Here is a 20,485-nt window from a genome sequence, read left to right as displayed (position 1 = left end):
CCTTTCCTTTCCTTTCCTTTCCTTTCCTTTCCTTTCCTTTCCTTTCCTTTCCTTTCCTTTCCTTTCCTTTCCTTTCCTTTCCTTTCCTTTCCTTTCCTTTCCTTTCCTTTCCTTTCCTTTCCTTTCCTTTCCTTTCCTTTCCTTTCCTTTCCTTTCCTTTCCTTTCCTTTCCTTTTCCTTTTCCTTTTCCCTTTTCCTTTTTCCTTTTTCCTTTTTCCTAGTATTCACCCTCTGTTCTCTCAGGTCTTGGCTAAGGCTGGTGCCAAATCCTGAAACCAAACCTTGGCAGCACAGGTGCCAGGTAAAAGCTGCCAAGCAGTGCTCGCTAAATGGGTGACGAGCTGTCAAATAACAAAAAGGCCCAACAGAGCCCACTTTCCACACGTGTTCTCCTTCCTCTCAGGATGATCCACTTATAGTGAGCATGGATGGTGAACAACAGATTGACTGATGATGGATCAGTAAAACTGGAAGGTTCTGCTTTACATTGATTGCTCAGCAACAGTGGAATCATTTAAAATACTTGCATTTCCTAAGAAAAAGAATTGCTGATTTCCACATGTGGTCAGCCAGAGTGCACCTGGCAACAGAAACCCCATGTTTGTCACTTCTGGTCACGTCTTCTGGGCTTTTATGTATCGAGAGAGTAGAAGCGTGTGCTCTGGAGGTGGCTCAGCTTGCTCCTACTCACTGGCAAGGGTTAGCACCAATGTGGCACCCCCAGACTGCATCAATTTTCATTGCCCAGTGAGGAAGTAGCTAACTAAAAGACTGCCTCTTTTTTCACATCAATGACTTTGTTAGGCAGCTTAGTACCACTGGAAAAAAAAATAAAAATGACATCCATTAATAACAAAGGAATGATTCAGAGCCTTTGCAGACAAGATTTTTTTTCAGGAGCTTTGTCATTTTCTGACAAATGAAGTAAAGAGTTGCCACACTCACGGTTCCAGGGAATCTTGCTAAGTTTGTGTTCACATAAAAGCGGCATCAATCACCACAGCCCCTTCAGACCTGAGATAACAAAGTAAGTAGTCTCTGCAAATGTCCAGATCCTCTCTCTGGTATAAAATTGCATTACTCTGATCTAACAGACCAACCCTAATCTATGACTGCTGAGGATCTGCAATGCCTTCAGCTCCTTTCACACTGGGAGTGGAAGAAAGGCTTTTGCTCTCTCTTGTCATAGGAAGAGCTCAGCTACCAGGCTAACAGACAGCTTGGCTCGCAAGTTTGAAAGGAAAGGATGTGAGAAAGGAATGGCAGGACAAGTACCAAACAAAAAGCCATCCTAAATATATTGGAAACCAGAAAGAAATAGAACATAATTAATCCCTCTGCCTGAGCAGAGTCTGCCAAAGGGCAGGGAAATAATTTTCATAGCTTGGCATTTGTACAGTGCAATGGTTGTATTATACATAGTATATAACTGCATCTAAAATGTATGCTGAAAGACTGCTTAGGTTACTAAATCTTAAAAACTATGAAACACAGGAATGTATGCTGCCTTAATTTGTCCATCTAGTTTGTGTGAAAGAAAGCAGAAAGTTTTAGTTTTTACATACGGCTTGTCTTTTTTATTTATTTATTTTTTTTTTTTAGAGAAATCTTTTCTTTCATTGGGAAAACATCAAAATAGCTGAATGATTCAGGTTTCTCCAATGCAGGGGAAATCCTTCAGATACAACTAAAATTTGTTTCAGGTTGGCTTAGTAACTTGAAGAGGTTGCAAATCTTGTTCTTTTGAATTGATTATGAACATTTCAACACTAAGCAGTGGCATGGTATGTTGCTATCTTCCCAAAAAGAAGCAGCAGCATGGCCTCCAGGCTGAGTGACTGTTCTCCTCTGGTGCCACACAATTTCCCCTCTGTTCTAGTGAAATGCAGGAGGTCAGATGAAAGGACTGCCTTAACTGGTGGCAAATCAGTTTTGTTGCAATCGTCATGATGTAAAATTACCATTGTCACTGGTAGCCATTGCTAATGTTTCTAATATATTCATTGGCTCAGGGAAGATAGACATCTGGTGCTTAAGAGTTTAAACAAAAACCAGGCTCTGGAGATTTTCAACCTGAGAAACAGACTCTGAATTTTCAACTCGTGTGTTATTTCCACTTTAGCTCACAATTCTGCAAAGGTGGAGAGAAATGTCTAAATGTGTTTGAAAGCAAATACATCAGGAAGGTGCTAGGGATTAAACTGAATAAATGTGTAATGAATGTCAGATTGATCAGATTTAAGCTTATTCCTTAGCTGCAGACCTAAGAAAAGGAGGCAGAAATACCAGGGTGTGTGAAGAACAAACCCAGGAGCTTCTGCTCTGATAGGTGTGCTCTTGGCAGGTGGGGGGACACATAAATGGGGCCAACTGGGAGACCTCTTTTCTAAGTAGTCAGAAATATCTGAGACATTTCTATCAGTTGTTAAGAAACACCAAGGGGCTTATGCCCAGGGCAGGCATGGGACTAATGGATATATTGAATTTTGCTCATATTCTGCAGGAGTATTTTTTTTTGGGGGGGGGGTGTGCTTCTGTTTGTGGGCAGCTACCAAATGTATTAATCTGGTGGCCCATTGGTTACTCAATGCATGTGTGAATGGCAACTAGAAATGTTATTACATGCTCTGAATTAAGCACCAATGGAGAAATGTGAAATCTACCTTGTGTGCCACCATTCTGAGGCGTAGTATCAAAGTAGTCAGGAAATCACAATAGCTCACAAACCACGATCATATGAAAGAGGCTGTCTGCTCATAATGTTTCTTTGCTGGTGGGAAAAACAAACAATCAATCAAACAAAAACTGGTTTCCTTTGGATTGTTCTTGCAGCAATGTATTTATTTGCTCATGCTGCAGTGCCCTACCATCAATACAGTGGAGTACTTGATGAGGAACAAGTCCGACAGAGGGCATGAATGGGACTAACTCATGAGTGCAGGTAGAATAGCCACTCACTGGAAATGGGGCTGCATGTCACCCCTGACAATCTCTTCTCCTCCCTTCCACCTGCAAAGCAGGTAGGTGGGGAAATAGGCCTGTGCTTACTTCCATCATGGGGCATGATGCTGGGCTTATTTCTCAGCCCTGAATCATCCAGTGTCTGATGCAGGAGATGGTAAAAAGAGTCCGTGTGGAGAGCTCATTTATGGTCAGTGTTTTCTTCTACTTGAGGGACTCTGCCACCATACTCTGTAGCACTTTACTCTAGACTGCTCGGGTACATGTTCTGCAGCCAATTATGCCCAATTCTTCTCCTCTTGCTTAGCTTATTTTTCAGAATCCTCTTCACAGAGGTCCAAACTGGAATTGTTTGGCAAGGACAATTTAAAAGTACACTTTTTTTTTTTTTTTTTTTTTTTTTTTCATCCAGAGGTAGCAAAGGAAGATTTCTCCCTGTGTTTTGGGTCAGGGTACTACCACAAGCTGCAACTTTATTTCCTATATGACTGCTTTCATACTATTTTTCTTTACTTACCTCCCAGGTCATTTTGAGTGCAAATCACAATTTTTGAGACCACAACATATAATTTATTTTTAAAATTCAGCAGAGGTAATGGTCTGTGTAAGGGGAAAAGGTAGAAGAATGGAAGCAAGTGACAGTTTAGGTGCATTTTTTTTTGGAAAATATTGGTGACAAAGAATTGAGAGTACAAGGAATAATCTTTCAAACCTCAACTAGAAAAATATCTATCCATGTCAAGGAATCATTTATTTGCCAATAATTAGCAATAAATCTACATGTGGAGAGGGCAAATAATATGTTTCGGAAAAAGGTGCAAAGGAAATCGACTTTAAATCTGAGGAAGTACCTTGAATTTCTCCTGAATGGGGTGTTTCCATTACCAAAGTGTAGAGGCAAAAGAGATGGTGACCTGAGATACAGCAGCAAACCTTCATTTGTGCCATTTTCCAAGAGACTGAGCTGCTAACCTAGCAATCTTTACGAAATACTTTTCAACTAATACAATGGAATATGATAATCAGCACTGAACAGTATTTGAATGAAAGTGCTGGTGTGAAGAGAAACACTGCTGTGCATCAACTTAAAATGCACACATAAATTCTCATTTTACACATTTTGATAACTTCATGCTGTAATATGAAAGTGCAAACTATGCACACCTAAGCAAATCACTGATAGCCATCTTTTCCCTGTGCTGGAATCCATTTTGGTGACTTTGATCTGGAGCTAGCATGGAAATAGTCAAGGAAAAGGCAAAATTTTCACCCTCAGTTAAAGCCATTCATCCCTAAAATATATTCCATGATAATAAATGGATAGATCAGTAATTGGCTAAACTGTTTCATGACTTGATAATAGAGATGTCAGGAGTCCTTCATCAGGAGCAGATCTGAGGCTCCTTTGCCCCCCAAGTCCCTCTTCTGAACCAGTCACTGAACTGAGCATTGAGGCTGTCCACCACTTTCGCTCAAGGTGCATATTCTTCTTTTGACCCTGGACACTGGAGTTTTTTCCCAGTCTGGTGCTCCCTATGGCCTTGTCCCAAACATCAGCCCACCTGATTTCAGAAATTTACCCAGCACAAGCTTATGCTCTGAAATTGAATTGCAGGGAAGAAGTTTGGTTGAGATGCGAGAGCAGCAAGCTGATGAGGTGTCAGCTGAAATCTGTTGAAGCGCTACCCTGAGCACTAGGCGCCACTCAGCCACAACTGGCATGGGAAATGCTGGTTTTGCACAATCCTGTGTGTGAATGTGAGGGTACACACTGGTCCCTGTATGGATAGAGGAAACAGCTGGAAAACCAGATGGACACAGACTCTGAAAGGTACTCAGCACCTGCAATCAGAACCGAATCTCCTCTAACGTGCAAAAGAAGTGAGCGACAACACATAAAGAAGCAGAATTTGATGTTGTGTGGAAAGCATATATGTGCCTGTGATATTCTCTTGTGGGGAGAAGGTGGTGGTGGTAATCTACCTTTTGAAAGCATATCTAGCCACTGGGTCAATCTGATTTTCAAGTGCCACAGTGTTGTCATAGGAAGGCTTTAAGAAATAATGATGTTTTCAGAGACTCCAAAGATAAAATAAGGAGGATTACTACAAAGGAACTGTAGAATATCAGTATGTAAAAACTCAAATGAAGGAGACTGGTAACAAGATTTCTTTTTGTATCTAACATAAATTCACTAGTAGGGGATTATTTAGAGTATTTAAGAACAGTATGCTTTTATATCCTAGGAATGCTAGTCTCATAAAAAATTATAAATATATTTATTTTTTTATATTTATGCAGAATATTTCCTAAGAGACAGTGGCTTAAAATTCAAGACTTTTTTGCTGAGTACTGGGAAGAGAAAATATATTGAGCTGAATTGATGATACTTTATGTGTGTATATATTTATTTATAGCTACAGGAAATTCTCAGTTTCTAGTCAGGAAAGTGTTAGAGCTTGGAGTTTTTCATTACCTGTAGCTATGGGAAACATTAAATAAGATAATCACTTAACAGTTATTTTTATAAATTAAACCGATCAAGCAGGATGAATGTTTAGGATGTACTTGCTAGGCGGTTTTAAATATCTTTATTTTACATATAAGTTAGCTACGCGCTTTCAGGGCAGAATTGCCTGTCTGTATTATGTAAGGTCATTCTCATGTATAGGCTTAATATGTTGTAAAAGTGAATGCTGTGTCAGCCATCTTAGAGATTGGAGCATTGTAACAATACATTCAAGAGTAGCAATGACCATTTACAATACTTGAAAAAGGGATGCTCAAAAAAGTTCAAGTGCATAAGTTATGAAGTTATTAAAGAAATTTCCTTTTAAATAGTTTAGATTATGAGTGTTGGTAAACCTGGACTATAAATTGCTCTTTCCACTTCTTAAGACTCTTGCCTGTTTTAGCCTAGATTGAGAATGTGCAAGTCCTTTAAAGACTGGGGGCTACAAAATAAACTGCCTTTCACATCACTGCTGAGAGCTGCTCCTTGCCTTTAAAGGCGCTTTAGGGAAGATGTGCTCCTGGGCCTTGGGCCCTTGCACAGGAGAAGGAGCTTCTGGTGGATGGCCAACCCTGCTGGTCAGGCCTTGGCTGTGCTCCTGACGCACGGAGGAAAGGCCTTAGGGTCAGGGGAGGAGCAGGGCTGCTTCCTTGGTATCCTTGGTACGTGTAGCTCGGGATCTGCTTGGGACAGAGACGAGGCTTTTGGGGTGCAGCTGGAGCTGCAGGGGCAGGGACCTGCCTCCCCTGCCGCCTCCCCCAGCATGGCGGGTGCTGGTTTGAGGACATAAATTGAAAGATGATCACTGAAATCTGTATGTGTCTTCCCTCACTGAAGCATACATACCAGGCTGATTTTTTTAATGACTTGAAATGTTTTCTTCTTTCAGTTAAGGTTATTTAAAATAATTAGTCAAAACACCCTGGGACTCCCAAAACATCTTGAAAGAGTGGCTAGCCAACTATAAGTAAAACTGAAAGTGGGCTGGACTTCCTGATTTGCCAGACATCTATGAAACATTCAAGTTTTCCCCACAGTGTCTGAGTCATCTGTATGAATTGAGGTTGAAGTTCATCTAGCTGATTGCTGCCAAATTTTCCTTCAGGCTATTATGTGGCAGCCATTAAATTACTGATACACTGGAAAGCCAATTAATTTGCATGGTTCACAAGAAAAACTGGTTTTATTATATATAGTTTGAACTACTTTCTATTTTTTTCAAGACTTCTAGGAATTCTGATGGATATCCCTCAGTAGGGATATCATATAATGAACTCAAGCTTATTTATTTATTTATTTATTTATTTATTTTTTCCTGCTTCTTTGAGCTCTGAGGCAGGCATGCTGCTTCAGAAAATGGCTAGATGCCTTCATTTTGAGGGAGTCACCTTGGGGCGCTTTATTGTCATTGGAAATCAACAGACGCCTCTGCAGAGCGGTTCTTCTCCTGTGACGGGCATCAAGTTGGGAAAGTGGTGCTGTGGAAATTCCCTTTGTCCCCACCAGCTCGACATTAAGTTGCTGGGTGATTAGTTCAGGTGCAGGTATCCAGAAGTAGGATGTCTAACCTAAGGCATCAGAAGCCCCACTCTGCTGAAAACTGAATTATAAAAATTTATAATGCCAGGGTGAATTTCTGTTACCATCGTGTTCAATCTCTTACTCTTACAGGCAAATATAGAATTCTCTAAGTAAATATACCCAACTGTGCTATTTACAATCCAGTACTAGTAAGCAGAATCTGTTTTGTAGTCTCCATGTTCTGGTTAGAAACGTTTTTGCCTCAGGTTTATTCACAAGTAGATCTGATTCATGTGTTTAAGACTACAACATACTAAAAGATTTTGATGGGAAAAACAGGCCATGTGGGTATTTCCTCACGTATAGCTACATCTGGTAAAGAAAAGCAGCTTCTTACACCAGATGTGCATGTGCAGCCCCAAACATTTTTCCCCCTCCCTCTTGAACTTCCAGTGGTTCAGGTGCAGCTTTGAGGCTTGTGACTGCAGCAGCCTGGTGATAGTCACACTGCAGTCCTGCATGCTCCTGTGGATGGGGCAATAGATGGGCATTCTTTGGGGCTAGGCTCAACATGCATTTTGTGTGTGTGTGTGTGTGTGTGTGTGGTTTTGCAGTCAATGCTCTTGATATTGCTGTCAAAATTTTAAAAATAAAAAAATGTGTGAACCTTTGAATATTTCTACATTAATGGTAAGGACTGATTATCTAAATGTCTCCAATTTCAGCTCAACCCAATTTCCCAGAAGCTGATTTTACAGGCTTTCAAGATCTGTTTCCACAAAGGGACTCTGACACACATAAGATATTCAAGTGTTCTTCACATTTGCTGAGCTCTTACATAGCAGTGTCAACGCATACGTCTAAAATCCAAGAGAACACAATGAAAAGTACAAGAGTCTTTACTAGGGCATGCCCTTCTATGTAAAATTCACGTACATGAAATGAGGAAAAGGTTCCTTCCTTGCTGGCTGACAATTTGAATTTAACAGATCCACATTATTTATAAGACACTACTTGCTGTAAATGCAAACCCAGGTTAAAAAAGCAGGCAGTAAAACTGACCATGTGATATATGATGTTGCTTGCTACTACACAGCCATTCTCTGCTTGTACAACCTCTTAACGTACTCCAGAGCAGTACAATGGATACTTTAAAAACAAAAACTTCACAGAAGAAAAAAAACAAAACAAAACAAACTTGCTTATGACATTAATGTTTGATTCAGAAAGATGAGCAGTTATGGAGTTATTAAGTATAGTAACTTTTTTTGTTCTCTGTAATTCTTTTGCCACACAGTGGCCAATAATTTATTTATAAATGAAGGACAAAATTTAAAAAGACATTTATGAAGGCTATACTCAGTGTATCTTTACTCAGGTGGATGGTCAATACTAAGTGTTGTAATTTGTCTTTGCCACTTAGAGCTGAGGCCAAATGCTGGCTTTAAAATACAGGACAAAGTGTATGGTTTTCAACTTGAAGTTAATTGAGCTGTGCAGAAAACATACCATGTGAAGGAAAAACATGGCCACATGGAAGTGTGTAGGTATGTGCATAGGGGTACAAGTGCACACATGTATTTGTGTATCACATTACGTTTTTACATATTTTTTATAATTCATATTTTTTGGGCCCTCAGTTTCTATATATAGAATCTCTATCAGATTCTACACATAACTGTACACAGACAGGATAGAAATTGTAGCTCTTTGTAAAATTCAAGAAAGATGGACTGAGCTAAACCGAAGTGAGCTAACCTTCGTCAGGTGAATAGCCTGCTCCTTGTATTACAGCCCTTTTTGCCTCAGTGCTCTTTGCCACCTTGGCATCAGACAAATCTCTCCTTTTAAAATTGCTGCCTAGAATGTCCTGAAGGCCATCAGAAAATAACACCACCTACATTCCTGGAAATGGAACAGTTGAAGTCTGCTGAAGGCATGAAGGCAGCTATCCAAACATTACATCTGAATGGGCTGGTACCATTTGCAGAGCTGCAAGGTGCTGACTTCTTTCAGGTCCCAGAGAGGTCGATAAGACTGAATTTTCTGAGGAATTACTTTAGAAGAAGGAGATTTTTTTTTTTTTTTTTTTTTTTTTTTTTTTTTTCTGTATTCCACCGGAAAGATGGCAGTAAAGTTGGTTTCCAAAGCAGATCAGATGAATGCCTGGCTTGAACTGGATCTCAGCTGGGTCACCCACCATCATTCCTGATGCTGCAGAAGGGTTCAGGCTCTCCTGCTCCTGCCCAGCCTCTGCACTTCTTTCTCTTTATTAATTCCTCCCCTTCTTCCTCCAGGAGAGCTGAAACAATATGCCTGTGCTACTTCCTGTAGCCTTGCCAGAGGCTGAACTTGCTCCAGCCACAGAACGGTCAATTTAGGGGGGAAAAGTCTATTTCAGCACTTGAATTTCAATCCCCAAACCTGTGCTTTAACCCAGGGTCTTATATTTACTCTCAATTAAATCAGATTTTTTAATTCTGTCAGCAATTGTATTTCTTGAAATAGTTATTTCTTTTACCAAAATGCCTTGTTTTCTGCTTTCACTTTTCAGTACTGAGAAGGCTAGCCTTCTGATTCAGAGCTCAAGAAAAAACATGTAGTAATTTCTGTAGGATTTTTCTTTTCTTCAGCCATTTGTGTGGCTTTTCCAGCAGTATGAAGCCTAAAACTATTTTTTTTTTTTAAATAAATGTCTGAAGACACTTCAAAATAAGAATACAGAACAGCTTTTTAACATTAATCGAACAATTGTGGCAACAATTAGAAAAAAATAAAAGCAAAGCTGTTGCAGTGTAATATGGTTATGTGTTTGGCTTCTTGTTGCAGTTCTAGTATATATTTCTGTGCACATAATGACCCAAGGAATAAATAATTTTTAACTTTATTTGTAGTTAGGAGCAGAGGTGTAACACCTGCAAGGCCCACACCAGAACAGTACCACATGCTGGAAGGAATGTTAGAAAGAGAGTTTTGTGCAGAATGTTTCTTCCCACATAAAAAGCCATGGGAGAAGTGGAGGTACGGAAAGAGAAGAAGCCAAGGACCCTGGCTAATTTTAGCAGAGTGAAGGATGGAAGAAAACAATTTCTCTTTTTTGGTTATCTGAGATGTATTGCCGGCTTCACAAAGAAACATGCTTTGGCTCCAGTGCTAGAACTGTGACTGGTTTATTATTTTTGTATTGTCCCAGGGCTCCATCTAGACACTGGGCTGCAAAGCTTCCTTTAGCTGTAGCAGCTGCCTTGTGCATGGATTGGTGGCAGTGTGTGAGCCCTGATGAGGAGCATTTCTTGAGTGTGGAGAAAGACGTGCTTGGCGTCATCTGGAGGAGGTATTCTACTTGGTATGGCTCAGTTTGAATGATAATTTATGAATCATGGAGATTATTGTTTTGAGCAATTATGAAGGCCAGCTGGTGGCTATTCTCTGTTAGTTCCATGTTATTCATTATTTATTCTCATTTGTGGATGCATATGTTTGTATTGTGGATCCAATGCATGCTCCTTTTTTCATGACAGGCATTTATGCATTTTGCAGTTGCGCAGTGATGACTGTGGTTTTCAGTTGTGCACTTTAATATTAGGTGAGAGGTGGAAAGAAAGTAACAATTCACAATGAATAATTCAACAACAAGTATCACATGCATGCACTGCAACAGAGAATCCTGATGTGCTGTGTCAATGTTCTTGTGTCCACTACAATCTTAAAAAACTTGTAAATAAAAAATTGGAAGCCAGCTACATGCAAAAATAATCCTCACCTTTTCAGCCCTCCTATGACCATCAGATTTCTGTGGCCACAGAACAGTAGAGATGAGGATTTCACAGGTGATGCTGAGATGAGAATTTGCCCAGAGATTTCCACTCTTTGGTCTGATTATACAACCACCATGTTGTCCCACTGGCATCAGCAGCTATTATGCAGCAGCTGCATAATCAAGGATTTATTGGAAGAGGTGGAGAAAAGGAAGGACATGTTTGTCCCTCATGTTCCCAAATGGTGGAGGCAACCATTGGAAAAAACATTGTGTGATTTTGATGTGCAGCTGTGGCCCCCTGTTTTCTGACTACTCTGTAAGTCTGATGAGAATGCAGTGCTAGAAGAACTGATGCTGATGTCTTTTGTAAACCCAGCCTCACATACTCCATCTAACCCAGATTTCAAAGAACGGTTCTGCTTAGGGTCCTCTGCTTGGCCTCCTGTGCAGACCTACATTCCCAGCCTGTGGTTCTTGCTTATATTCCACAAGGCATTGTGCCTAGTTCTACAATGACACATAAATAATATTCTGGTGCATCTCAAGACATTTCCTTGGACAATGACCAACCCTGAAAAAAAACTTACACTTCAGTGCAATGAACACACACACAAACTTCAGCCGGTTCAATGTCAGTGATGTGTATAAGATCATCTTCAGCATACTGACCAATAACAAAACCAAGAGAGTGAGGCATCCAACTGATTCAATCCATCCTAACAGAGGTAGTTTGAATAGCCCTCTGGAAACACCTCTCTCAGTGTGTTAGTGAGGATGCCTTAATAACTAGCTTGGAGTAGATGCCCGAATTTCAGATGGCTAAATTGATGGAGGTTAATCCTGCTCTTTAACACCAGTCTAGATTTGTATAAATTGATGTACCAGGTATTGGATTTTTTTTTCTTTCTTTGTTTGCTACAGTCCTCCATTATCTGAAATCTCACAGTGAATTTACAGACTGGGATCAAATTGCTTTTTAATGTTCTTTTAGCCTTGACCTTCTTAAACTTTTCACAGTTTATCAGACTTTCCGAAAGTCAAATAAGCTCTATAGCTCTCTTCTGAATGCCTTCTTATCTGCCATTACAGTGTTTTCTGCTACAGGCACTAGTGAAGGTAATGTTTCCCTCCAGCATTCTCATCACTGCTAGTGAGATAACTCACTAGTTAGCATCTCTTCTAATTAGCATCTTCATCTTTATATACTCAATAATATAATTAGCTTGCTTAGCTATCACACAGCATAGGAAATACATGGTATGTAGTTGCCTAATGTATTCCGGTATCTTAGATGGTTCCAGGACACTCTACCAGCAGTGCCTACAACTGAACAGTCAGGCAGGTGATGTGCTTTTACCGTGGACCTTATATTCCCTGTTTCTACTACATAATACAAAATGTGTGACCTTGGAGCTGTGAGGCAGGAGCATTGCTGCTCAGGTAAGGTGTACTAAATTTCAGATACCAAAGCTGAGAGCTGTATGCTCTGTTTTAAGAGCCATATTATAGTTTGTCATATGGCTAATCTTTGTAACACATTTGCAGATCTTTATGGAACCAAGGGAGTGACACGTAGAAACTGCATGGAGTGGCAGCAATTTGTCTCCTCTCTGGCAGTCTCTTAGAACCTCGCCAAAGCACTAGATTATGTACTGCACTGTGGAAGCAAACCTACTCAGTGTGCTTCCATGTAATTTCCTCACATTATGTCAGGTGAGGAACAAAACCCAAATGGAAAAATAAGTGTTCGCTTATGTTTGTGTGTAGAGCACATTGCACTCGGACTGTTGGAGCCCTAATCTACAGCCTTCTGCTCACCTCCCCTATCCCAGGCTTGTTTCTCGCTCTTGTCAAATACTTCTACCAGGGCTCTCTGCAACAGGTAAGCTTATCTGCCTCATCTCTCAAACTGAAATAACAGAATGCACATAAGCACAGTGAGGATAAATACATCTCAGACTATGAAGTATTCATTTACTTCTCTAACATATAGGAGCAAGATGTAACTCCAGCTATAGCCAGTGGTCATGAGAACTGACTTTAAGAAAGGTAGGATAAATGTTAGCCAGTCCCTTAGTTTTTCATTATTTTTGTTTTCTAAAGCTTTCCAGACCATGTTTGCACTAATCTAAATGGAATAAAGGAACTAAGAAAATGAGGCAGAGATTTTCCATGCAACAAACACTGGAAGATTGGGACTTAAAATGGGAAGATGTGGATTACTTTTGTCACTATCCTAATGCTGAGCAAGCCCTTTTTCTGTTACTTTACTTGTCTGTAACCCCTCCAAAACCCGCCCCATTTCACCTAGCATAATCTTGTGGATATACTTGAGTTAAATATTTGGAATAGTTGTTGGACTGCTTCAGGCATTTTCACTCTGAGTTCCTTTTACTTTATGTATTTCCAAGGAAAAGAGAAGAGTCAACCTGAGCAACAGCTGGCAAATGATGAACCAAACTTATTTTTGGTTTCAATAGCATCATAATTTGTCTGTATTTTTAACACATTTACAAAAATTCATCCACATTTTTATCTTTTAGTAGTGCAAGCAAACAGTGGGGCTCTTTTTATCTGGAACGCCATTCTTACTCTGAGCTTTGAGAGGCTTCACTGAACAGTAAAAAAGAAAAAGTCAACCCCCAGTTCCTCACATAATTTTATTTAAAATTAAATTCTATTCTATTTAATTTCTAAAATTAAATTCTAAAAAAATTAAATAAAGCATTTTTTAGATGGTATCAGTTATTAACTTCAGCCACTGTTTGAGAGTTTTTTGGTGATCAGCAATGGTGAATTCTGGCTGCTTTCCAATCAGAATTTAGAATATTTTAGGTGGAACTGTGATCGAGATGACCTGCTAGCATAAGACTGATAAAAGGTACTGTGCTCAGCAGCTCCCAATGACATATCACTTCCAAGAGCTGAGAATTTGGGAATGCAATGGAAAATAACCTGCTGCCCTTGTCTGCATGACTGATTAAAATCTGTATCACTAATCAACCTAGAATATACTTAATTATGTTAATTAATTTACTGTAATTTTTGATGAAACTCACTGCAACTACTTTTCCACATGCTGCTATGTGATAGTAATGATTTTCAACAGGAAGGAAGCAGGCTGTTCACTGTTTCAGCTCTCAGAACAGCATCACTTTAATGACTGCAAATAATTGCTCTAATACAAATCCACCTCAGTGGTATGATTCAACACTATTAACACAGACAAAGTTCCCTTAACTATGAGGATTCCTTTGTGCATAAACTACTCAGCTATGTGCTCAAGCACCCATCCTTCAGGAAAATTGCAGGCAGACCTTGCACCATTTTAGATTTAAGACCATCAGTCACTGTTCTGATTGCATGAACCTCTGAGCAAAAACTTTCCATCGCTGCTTTTAACGTTTGCTGTAAATGGTCATGTCTCCACCACTATTCCATCTTTCAGGCTCTTTGGAGCCTAAGTAAAGGTTACCAGTACACACAAACAACAGGAAACAAATTACTTTACCGGGACGTAAAGTGAGCTGGTCTATTTATTTCCCACATAGCTACTTTTTACATAGGTTCCTGTAGTTTAAGATGTGTGCCCACTTTCCACTAAATATTCCTGTGATGCTGCTCTCTGTAGGCTACTTAATTATGCTGACTAGCCTGTCTTCTCTGATGTTTAAAGTACTATGTCTCAGGCTTGACAGCTTGTTCTGTTTTGGGATCATGTCATCACCTGCCATTGGACATTGCCATTAGTGGCATTTTTAATTGTTTGAGCTGCATTTATCATCTTCCTGTTGTTTAATGTCTTAAACATGGGTTCACCTCCACTAGCATTTGTGATTTCCAAGAAACATTTTACAGTGGACTTCAAAGTCTTTTCAGAGGCATTTTTTTTCAGTGTATAGATTTTCTTTACAATTATGTTTATAGATAGCTGTGTACACATATGAGCCATAGCTGTGTACATATGTGAGCCTCTGGGTAAGGATCAAGGGATGAACGAATAAAGGGGATGTCGTTGTGGGAGTCTATTACAGACCGCCTGGCCAGGACGATAGTGCTGATAAATCATTCTTTACAGAACTAAGAGAGGCCTCGAGATTAACTCCCCTTGTCCTTATGGGGGACTTCAACTTGCCAGACGTTAACTGGGAGTGCCACACGGCTGACACGAGCAAGTCCAGGAGGTTCATGAAGCACCTAGATGATAACTTCTTGGTGCAGGTGCTAACGGAGCCAACTAGGAAAGGTGCCCTCCTAGACCTGTTGCTAGAAAACAGAGAGGGTCTGGTGGGAGATGTGGTGATTGGTGGCCGCCTTGGTCATAGCGACCATGAAGTGGTTGAGTTCAAAATTTACAGTGACAGAAGGAAAAGTGCCACCAAAACCTCATCCCTAGATATGGGGAAAGCGGACTTCAGGCTGCTCAGGGAACTAGTCAGCAAGGTCTCCTGGGAAACTGCTCTTGAAGGCCTCGATGTCCACCAGAGCTGGTCATTCTTTAAGCGATGCCTCCCAGAAGCACAAGATCAGGCAATTCCTAAATATCGCAAGTCAGGCAGGCGGGGCAGGAGGCCGGCGTGGCTGACCAGGGACATTCTAATGGAGATTAGGCGGAAACAGAGAGTGTTTCGCTACTGGAAGGAGGGCCAGGTGTCATGGAAAGAATACAGGGATGCTGTTCGTGTTTGTAGGGAGAAAGTTCGAGTGGCCAAAGCACACCTAGAGTTGAAGCTGGCTGTGTCTGTGAGAGAAAACAAAAAGGGTTTTTTTAGATATGTGAATGGAAAAAGGAGAACTAAAGAATACATAGGGCCGCTCCTTGATAGGGAAGGTCTCCTCACGGACAATGACATAGGCAAAGCAGAGAAGCTTAACGCCTTCTTTGCCTCTGTCTTCATTGCCGATTATGGGCTTTGGGACCCAGGGTGCCCCGAGCTGGAGGACCGGGACGGTGGGGATGACAAACTCCCAACCGACCCTGAACGTGTGCGGGATTTGCTACTCCACCTGGATCCCTACAAGTCCATGGGTCCGGATGGGATTCATCCCCGGGTGCTGAAAGAGCTGGCGGACGTCATCGCGGAACCTCTCTCAATTATTTTTCAACGATCCTGGGAATTTGGAGAGGTCCCGGTAGACTGGAAGCTGGCAAATGTTGTGCCGATTTTCAAGAAGGGTCAGAAAGAAGACCCTTGCAATTACAGGCCTGTCAGTCTCACGTCAGTAAAATCATGGAGAAGATGGTTCTCGAACTTATTGAGGCGCACCTGGGGGACAAAGCAGTCATTGGTCCCAGCCAGCATGGGTTTGTGAAGGGTAGGTCCTGCCTAACTAACTTGATTTCCTTTTATGATAAGATCACCCGTATGGTGGACCAAGGGAAACCAGCTGATGTGATTTTTTTGGACTTCAGCAAGGCTTTTGACACTGTCTCCCATAGGATCCTACTGGACAAAATGTCCACCATACAGCTAAATAAAAACATCATACAATGGGTGAGCAATTGGCTAACGGGCAGGGCCCAAAGGGTTATGGTAAATGGGGCTGCGTCAGGCTGGCGGGAGGTCACTAGTGGGGTCCCTCAAGGCTCCATTTTAGGGCCGGTACTTTTCAATATTTTTATAAACGATCTGGATGTAGGAATAGAAGGTATTTTGAGCAAGTTTGCTGATGACACCAAACTTGGAGGAGTCGTGGACTCGAATGAGGGTGGTAAGGCCTTGCAGAGAGATCTGGATAGGTTGGAGAGCTGGGCGATCACCAACCGTATGAAGTTCAATAAGAGCAAGTGCCGGGTCCTGCACCTGGGACGGGGAAACCCTGGCTGCACGTACAGACTGGGCGATGAGACGCTGGAGAGCAGCCTAGAAGAGAGGGATCTGGGGGTCGTGGTAGACAGCAAGTTGAATATGAGCCAGCAGTGTGCCCTGGCAGCCAGGAGGGCCAACCGTGTCCTGGGGTGCATCAAGCACGGCATCGCTAGTAGGTCAAGGGAGGTGATTGTCCCGCTCTACTCTGCGCTGGTGCGGCCTCACCTCGAGTACTGTGTGCAGTTCTGGGCACCACGGTATAAAAAGGACATGAAACTGTTGGAGAGTGTCCAGAGGAGGGCTACGAAGATGGTGATAGGCCTGGAGGGGAAGACGTACAAAGAACGGCTGAGGTCACTGGGCCTGTTCAGCCTGGAGAAGAGGAGGCTGAGAGGAGACCTCATCACAGTCTACAACTTCCTCGTAAGGGGGTGTCGAGAGACAGGAGACCTTTTCTCCATTAACACCAGTGACAGGACCTGCGGGAACAGGGTTAAGCTGAGGCAGGGGAAATTTAGGCTTGACATCAGAAGGGGGTTCTTCACAGAGAGGGTGGTTGCACACTGGAACAGGCTCCCCAGGGAAGTTGTCACTGCACCGAGCCTGTCTGAATTTAAGAAGAGATTGGACTGTGCACTTAGTCACATGGTCTGAACTTTTGGGTAGACCTGTGCGGTGTCAAGAGTTGGACTTGATGATCCTTAAGGGTCCCTTCCAACTCAGAATATTCTATGATTCTATGATTCTATGATATATTTATAACAATGTTGGTCACGTAACTTCTCCAAAACATTTTCAGTTCTTGAAAATGGTTTCCTGATTGGCTTGTGTTCTCTCCTGACCTAATGGACAGTAAAATTACTCTAATGTTCCCCAAATTTCAATGCTTTTTAACCTGTTTTGCTTTTGAGACTTAAACAACCATTTATCTGATACTTTCCTATTGATGAACAAGCTGACAGTGTCTAATTACTGGCCTTTTCTTGAACTGTGCAGTGAAAGATCATTATAAAACCAATACATCATACAAACATGCTTTATCACTTTTCTGATGAAATGCCTAATTGCTTGCTGCATCATGATCTAATCGGGGAACAGTAACAATTAAAGTAATGATGTGGGAGATCCGTGACCTCAGCTGTCACTGCAAATAATTGTCTGACATTGTTACCATTTATGGTCACAGATTCAGCATCATCACATCAGCTATTTATGATTATTGTTTGGAATTCTACTGTGTGCCATTATTTCATGCAGAAATGTTAGCATACTTGAACAGATCTTTTGCAATCCTATAAAAGAATTATTACATACAGCTGTTGTTTAGTAGTAACCCTGAGAATAATGAACTGGTCTGTACATGACCTTTAGCTGTACTACCTGCTTGTTCCTCCTTGAGTTAGGAGGTAAGTTATCTGTTTCTTCATAACCAAAATATATGCTGGAGTTGACTTTCCCAGACACTGACAGCAATGGGATTTTAATTCATAGGTTCTTATTTCCACTGGATTTTTGCTTTCTTCTTCTTCATTCTCGCTTCTGTTAAAAACACCCAGTGTACATAGATAGTCATTTTGCAGGTTTTTAGTAGTTTTCTGGGGTGTAGCCTATTTAAGATGGACAATATTCTGTCCATCATTTCCTTTTTTCCCCCTTCTTCAATTTTTCAAGATATATTTTCTTTCAGTTCTGAAATCTGTTAAGTTATGACAAATTTCCTTCTCAGAAATCCTGCTGCAAGTTTCCATGAATGCAGGAAGGACTGCCTGTTTGGATCAGTACCGCCAGCTCCTTACCGCTTTCCCTTTCATCTCTTCTGCCACCTGCAAAGTCATTGGCTGAAGCTGTTGATTAGCCCTCTCACTTTCTTGTCCATCTGCCTTATTTAGAATCTAGAAAACTAAAAGCAATTAATTGCATTTTATTAGTAATAATTTTTGGTTCCTGCCAGTTAAAGTTTAACTTGGCTGAGGCTGCATAATTCAGTACAAAGTATGGAAGCAACTCTCTCCTTCTTGCGTTTGCCAGATACAGCTGCTCTTAACAATATGTCAGATTCAGCTAAGCTGATATGCAGCTACATTTGTGTTTACAGATGTAAATCAAGGGTGACTATGAGCACCTGACTTGGATTTTTAAATGCAGATATGAAATTCAAATCACTCAGCCTGGACACCTTCGAAGTGCTATTATGAGAAACGGACAGACTGCTGCATGAATATATACGTGAGTACTTTTCCTTGAAGCTCAGCAGTTGCACTCAGTTTATTTGAAAAGTGCTTGGGGATGCTTTAAAGTTTCCCTGTGATGCTTCAGAATCTATGTGAAGAGCTTCAGAATAACCTTGTCAGTTTATTTCTCAGTGCATACATAAAATGTATGAAAAGTGTATGTGCTGTTGAGCATCTGATTCCAAGGTGAATGTAAGGGGTAGGAGAAAGAACCATCCAAATAGCTCTTACTGTCTTTAAAATTAAGTGGTGTTTGCTGTGAGAGAAATGATGGGTTTTGTTGATAAAAGTTGTGATATCATACTCATTCCTGTGTATGACACCATAGTGTTGTTATATTATACAGTAAAATTGCAGTCTTAATTGATTTCTTCTGGTTTCACATGAATTGCATACTGCTATCTGCTACTTCAGCAGATAGCTACACTCTTGATTTGTTATTATCTAGATAAGCTAAGGATCTGGCTGCAAGAAAATCTACTCAAAATATAAGAGAAAATTTAAATATGGAAGTTGTTCAGAATTGGTTTTCGGTATTTTGACTAGCTTTCATTTCTCAGCATGCAGAGTTCATTTATCAATAACTTTCAGATATCCATTTAACTACTCACTTTTCTACTAATGGCTGTTTTCTGACAATTCATTACCACATTTAAGATGGTTAAATCACTTTAACTGTACAGTCCATTTAAAGGAAAGACTTTCATAAAGTTGATGTCCCAGATTGATGGACAGGCTGAGAAATAACTGCACAGGGAGTATCAATTATCTCATATCCTATGAATCTGCAGTTTACACATATTTGAAGAAATAAACGTTGCATTATTGGGTCTATAACTTACAGAAAAAAAGGAAAAAGAGAATAGGCATGAAATGAATCATGTATTATTTATGTATCAACAGAAGAAGCAGTGTCTATCAACATATAGAAGGATTGTTGGGATTCAGATTGAAGTGGGCAGAAGCCTTGCATATTGTCTTCACATCAGTAGTGAATTTCTAAAAACAACAAAGAAAGCACTCATGTATGTATCTTGAATTGTTTAAATGAAAATTATGAAATTCAAAATTAAACCTTTCAATTTATTTGCATAATTATAATGTGGTGGCAAGTAAACAAGAATTAGAGCATTAAGGAATTTGAAGTGCTTGCTTCCAAGTCTCCCACCGGTTTTGCTGGTCTCCTGCCCTGACATTATGTAGGAGTCCAGGCAGGAGAAGGGATATGCAATGCAAAACGAGTTTCATGGTCTGGCTCTTCCAGGATCAGAAAGCGATTTCGCTAGTTTTGTTTTAGTTTTTAAGCTTCATATGTTTTAACAGTTATGCGGGTCCTAGCAAACAGATAAGAATATTGAGAAGAAAATTATTTAAGAGTATCTGTTATTCTAAATTAATGTCTTTTGAAGGGAACGTAAGTGCATGTGTAATTGTAGATTTTGTCTGATACACTTAATGTTTCTTACTAGATAGATACTCGAGGATATTAACTCTTAGGTAGTTTTCTCATAAAAGCTCTCATAAAACAAACTATGGTGCGTTGGTTTGCCATATTTAGTCTTGAGTGTAGTTCAACAATCTAGCTAGGGGATGTAAATAAAAATAGTGCCTTGAATGTGGCAGATTTTATTCACTCTGTTCCTGCAAATATTTTCTATCAAGAGCAGTCTCTTCACAGAATCCCCCTGCC

The 20,485-nt window shown here is 40.5% G+C and overlaps 1 protein-coding gene and 1 long non-coding RNA gene across 2 annotated transcripts in view; one reads left to right on the top strand and one right to left on the bottom strand.

The window, feature by feature from the left end:
- LOC118156469 overlaps positions 1-18,786 on the top strand; it is a 77,786-nt gene extending 59,000 nt beyond the window's left edge. The window contains exon 4 of the long non-coding RNA XR_004746288.1: positions 18,660-18,786. This is a non-coding gene — a long non-coding RNA (uncharacterized LOC118156469). The remainder of the gene's footprint in view (positions 1-18,659) is intronic.
- Positions 18,787-19,217: 431 nt separating this feature from the next.
- Positions 19,218-20,485, bottom strand: part of SHISAL1 (shisa like 1) — a 62,601-nt gene continuing 61,333 nt past the window's right edge. Inside the window, exon 7 of the mRNA XM_035310521.1 lies at positions 19,218-19,794. Within this exon, the coding sequence (XP_035166412.1) occupies position 19,794 (1 nt within the window). The 3' untranslated portion in view covers positions 19,218-19,793. The remainder of the gene's footprint in view (positions 19,795-20,485) is intronic.

The sequence above is a fragment of the Oxyura jamaicensis genome, chromosome 1, assembly GCF_011077185.1.
Source record: "Oxyura jamaicensis isolate SHBP4307 breed ruddy duck chromosome 1, BPBGC_Ojam_1.0, whole genome shotgun sequence".
Taxonomy (NCBI): Eukaryota; Metazoa; Chordata; class Aves; order Anseriformes; family Anatidae; genus Oxyura; species Oxyura jamaicensis.
This window is presented reverse-complemented; position numbering and strand designations above follow the sequence as displayed.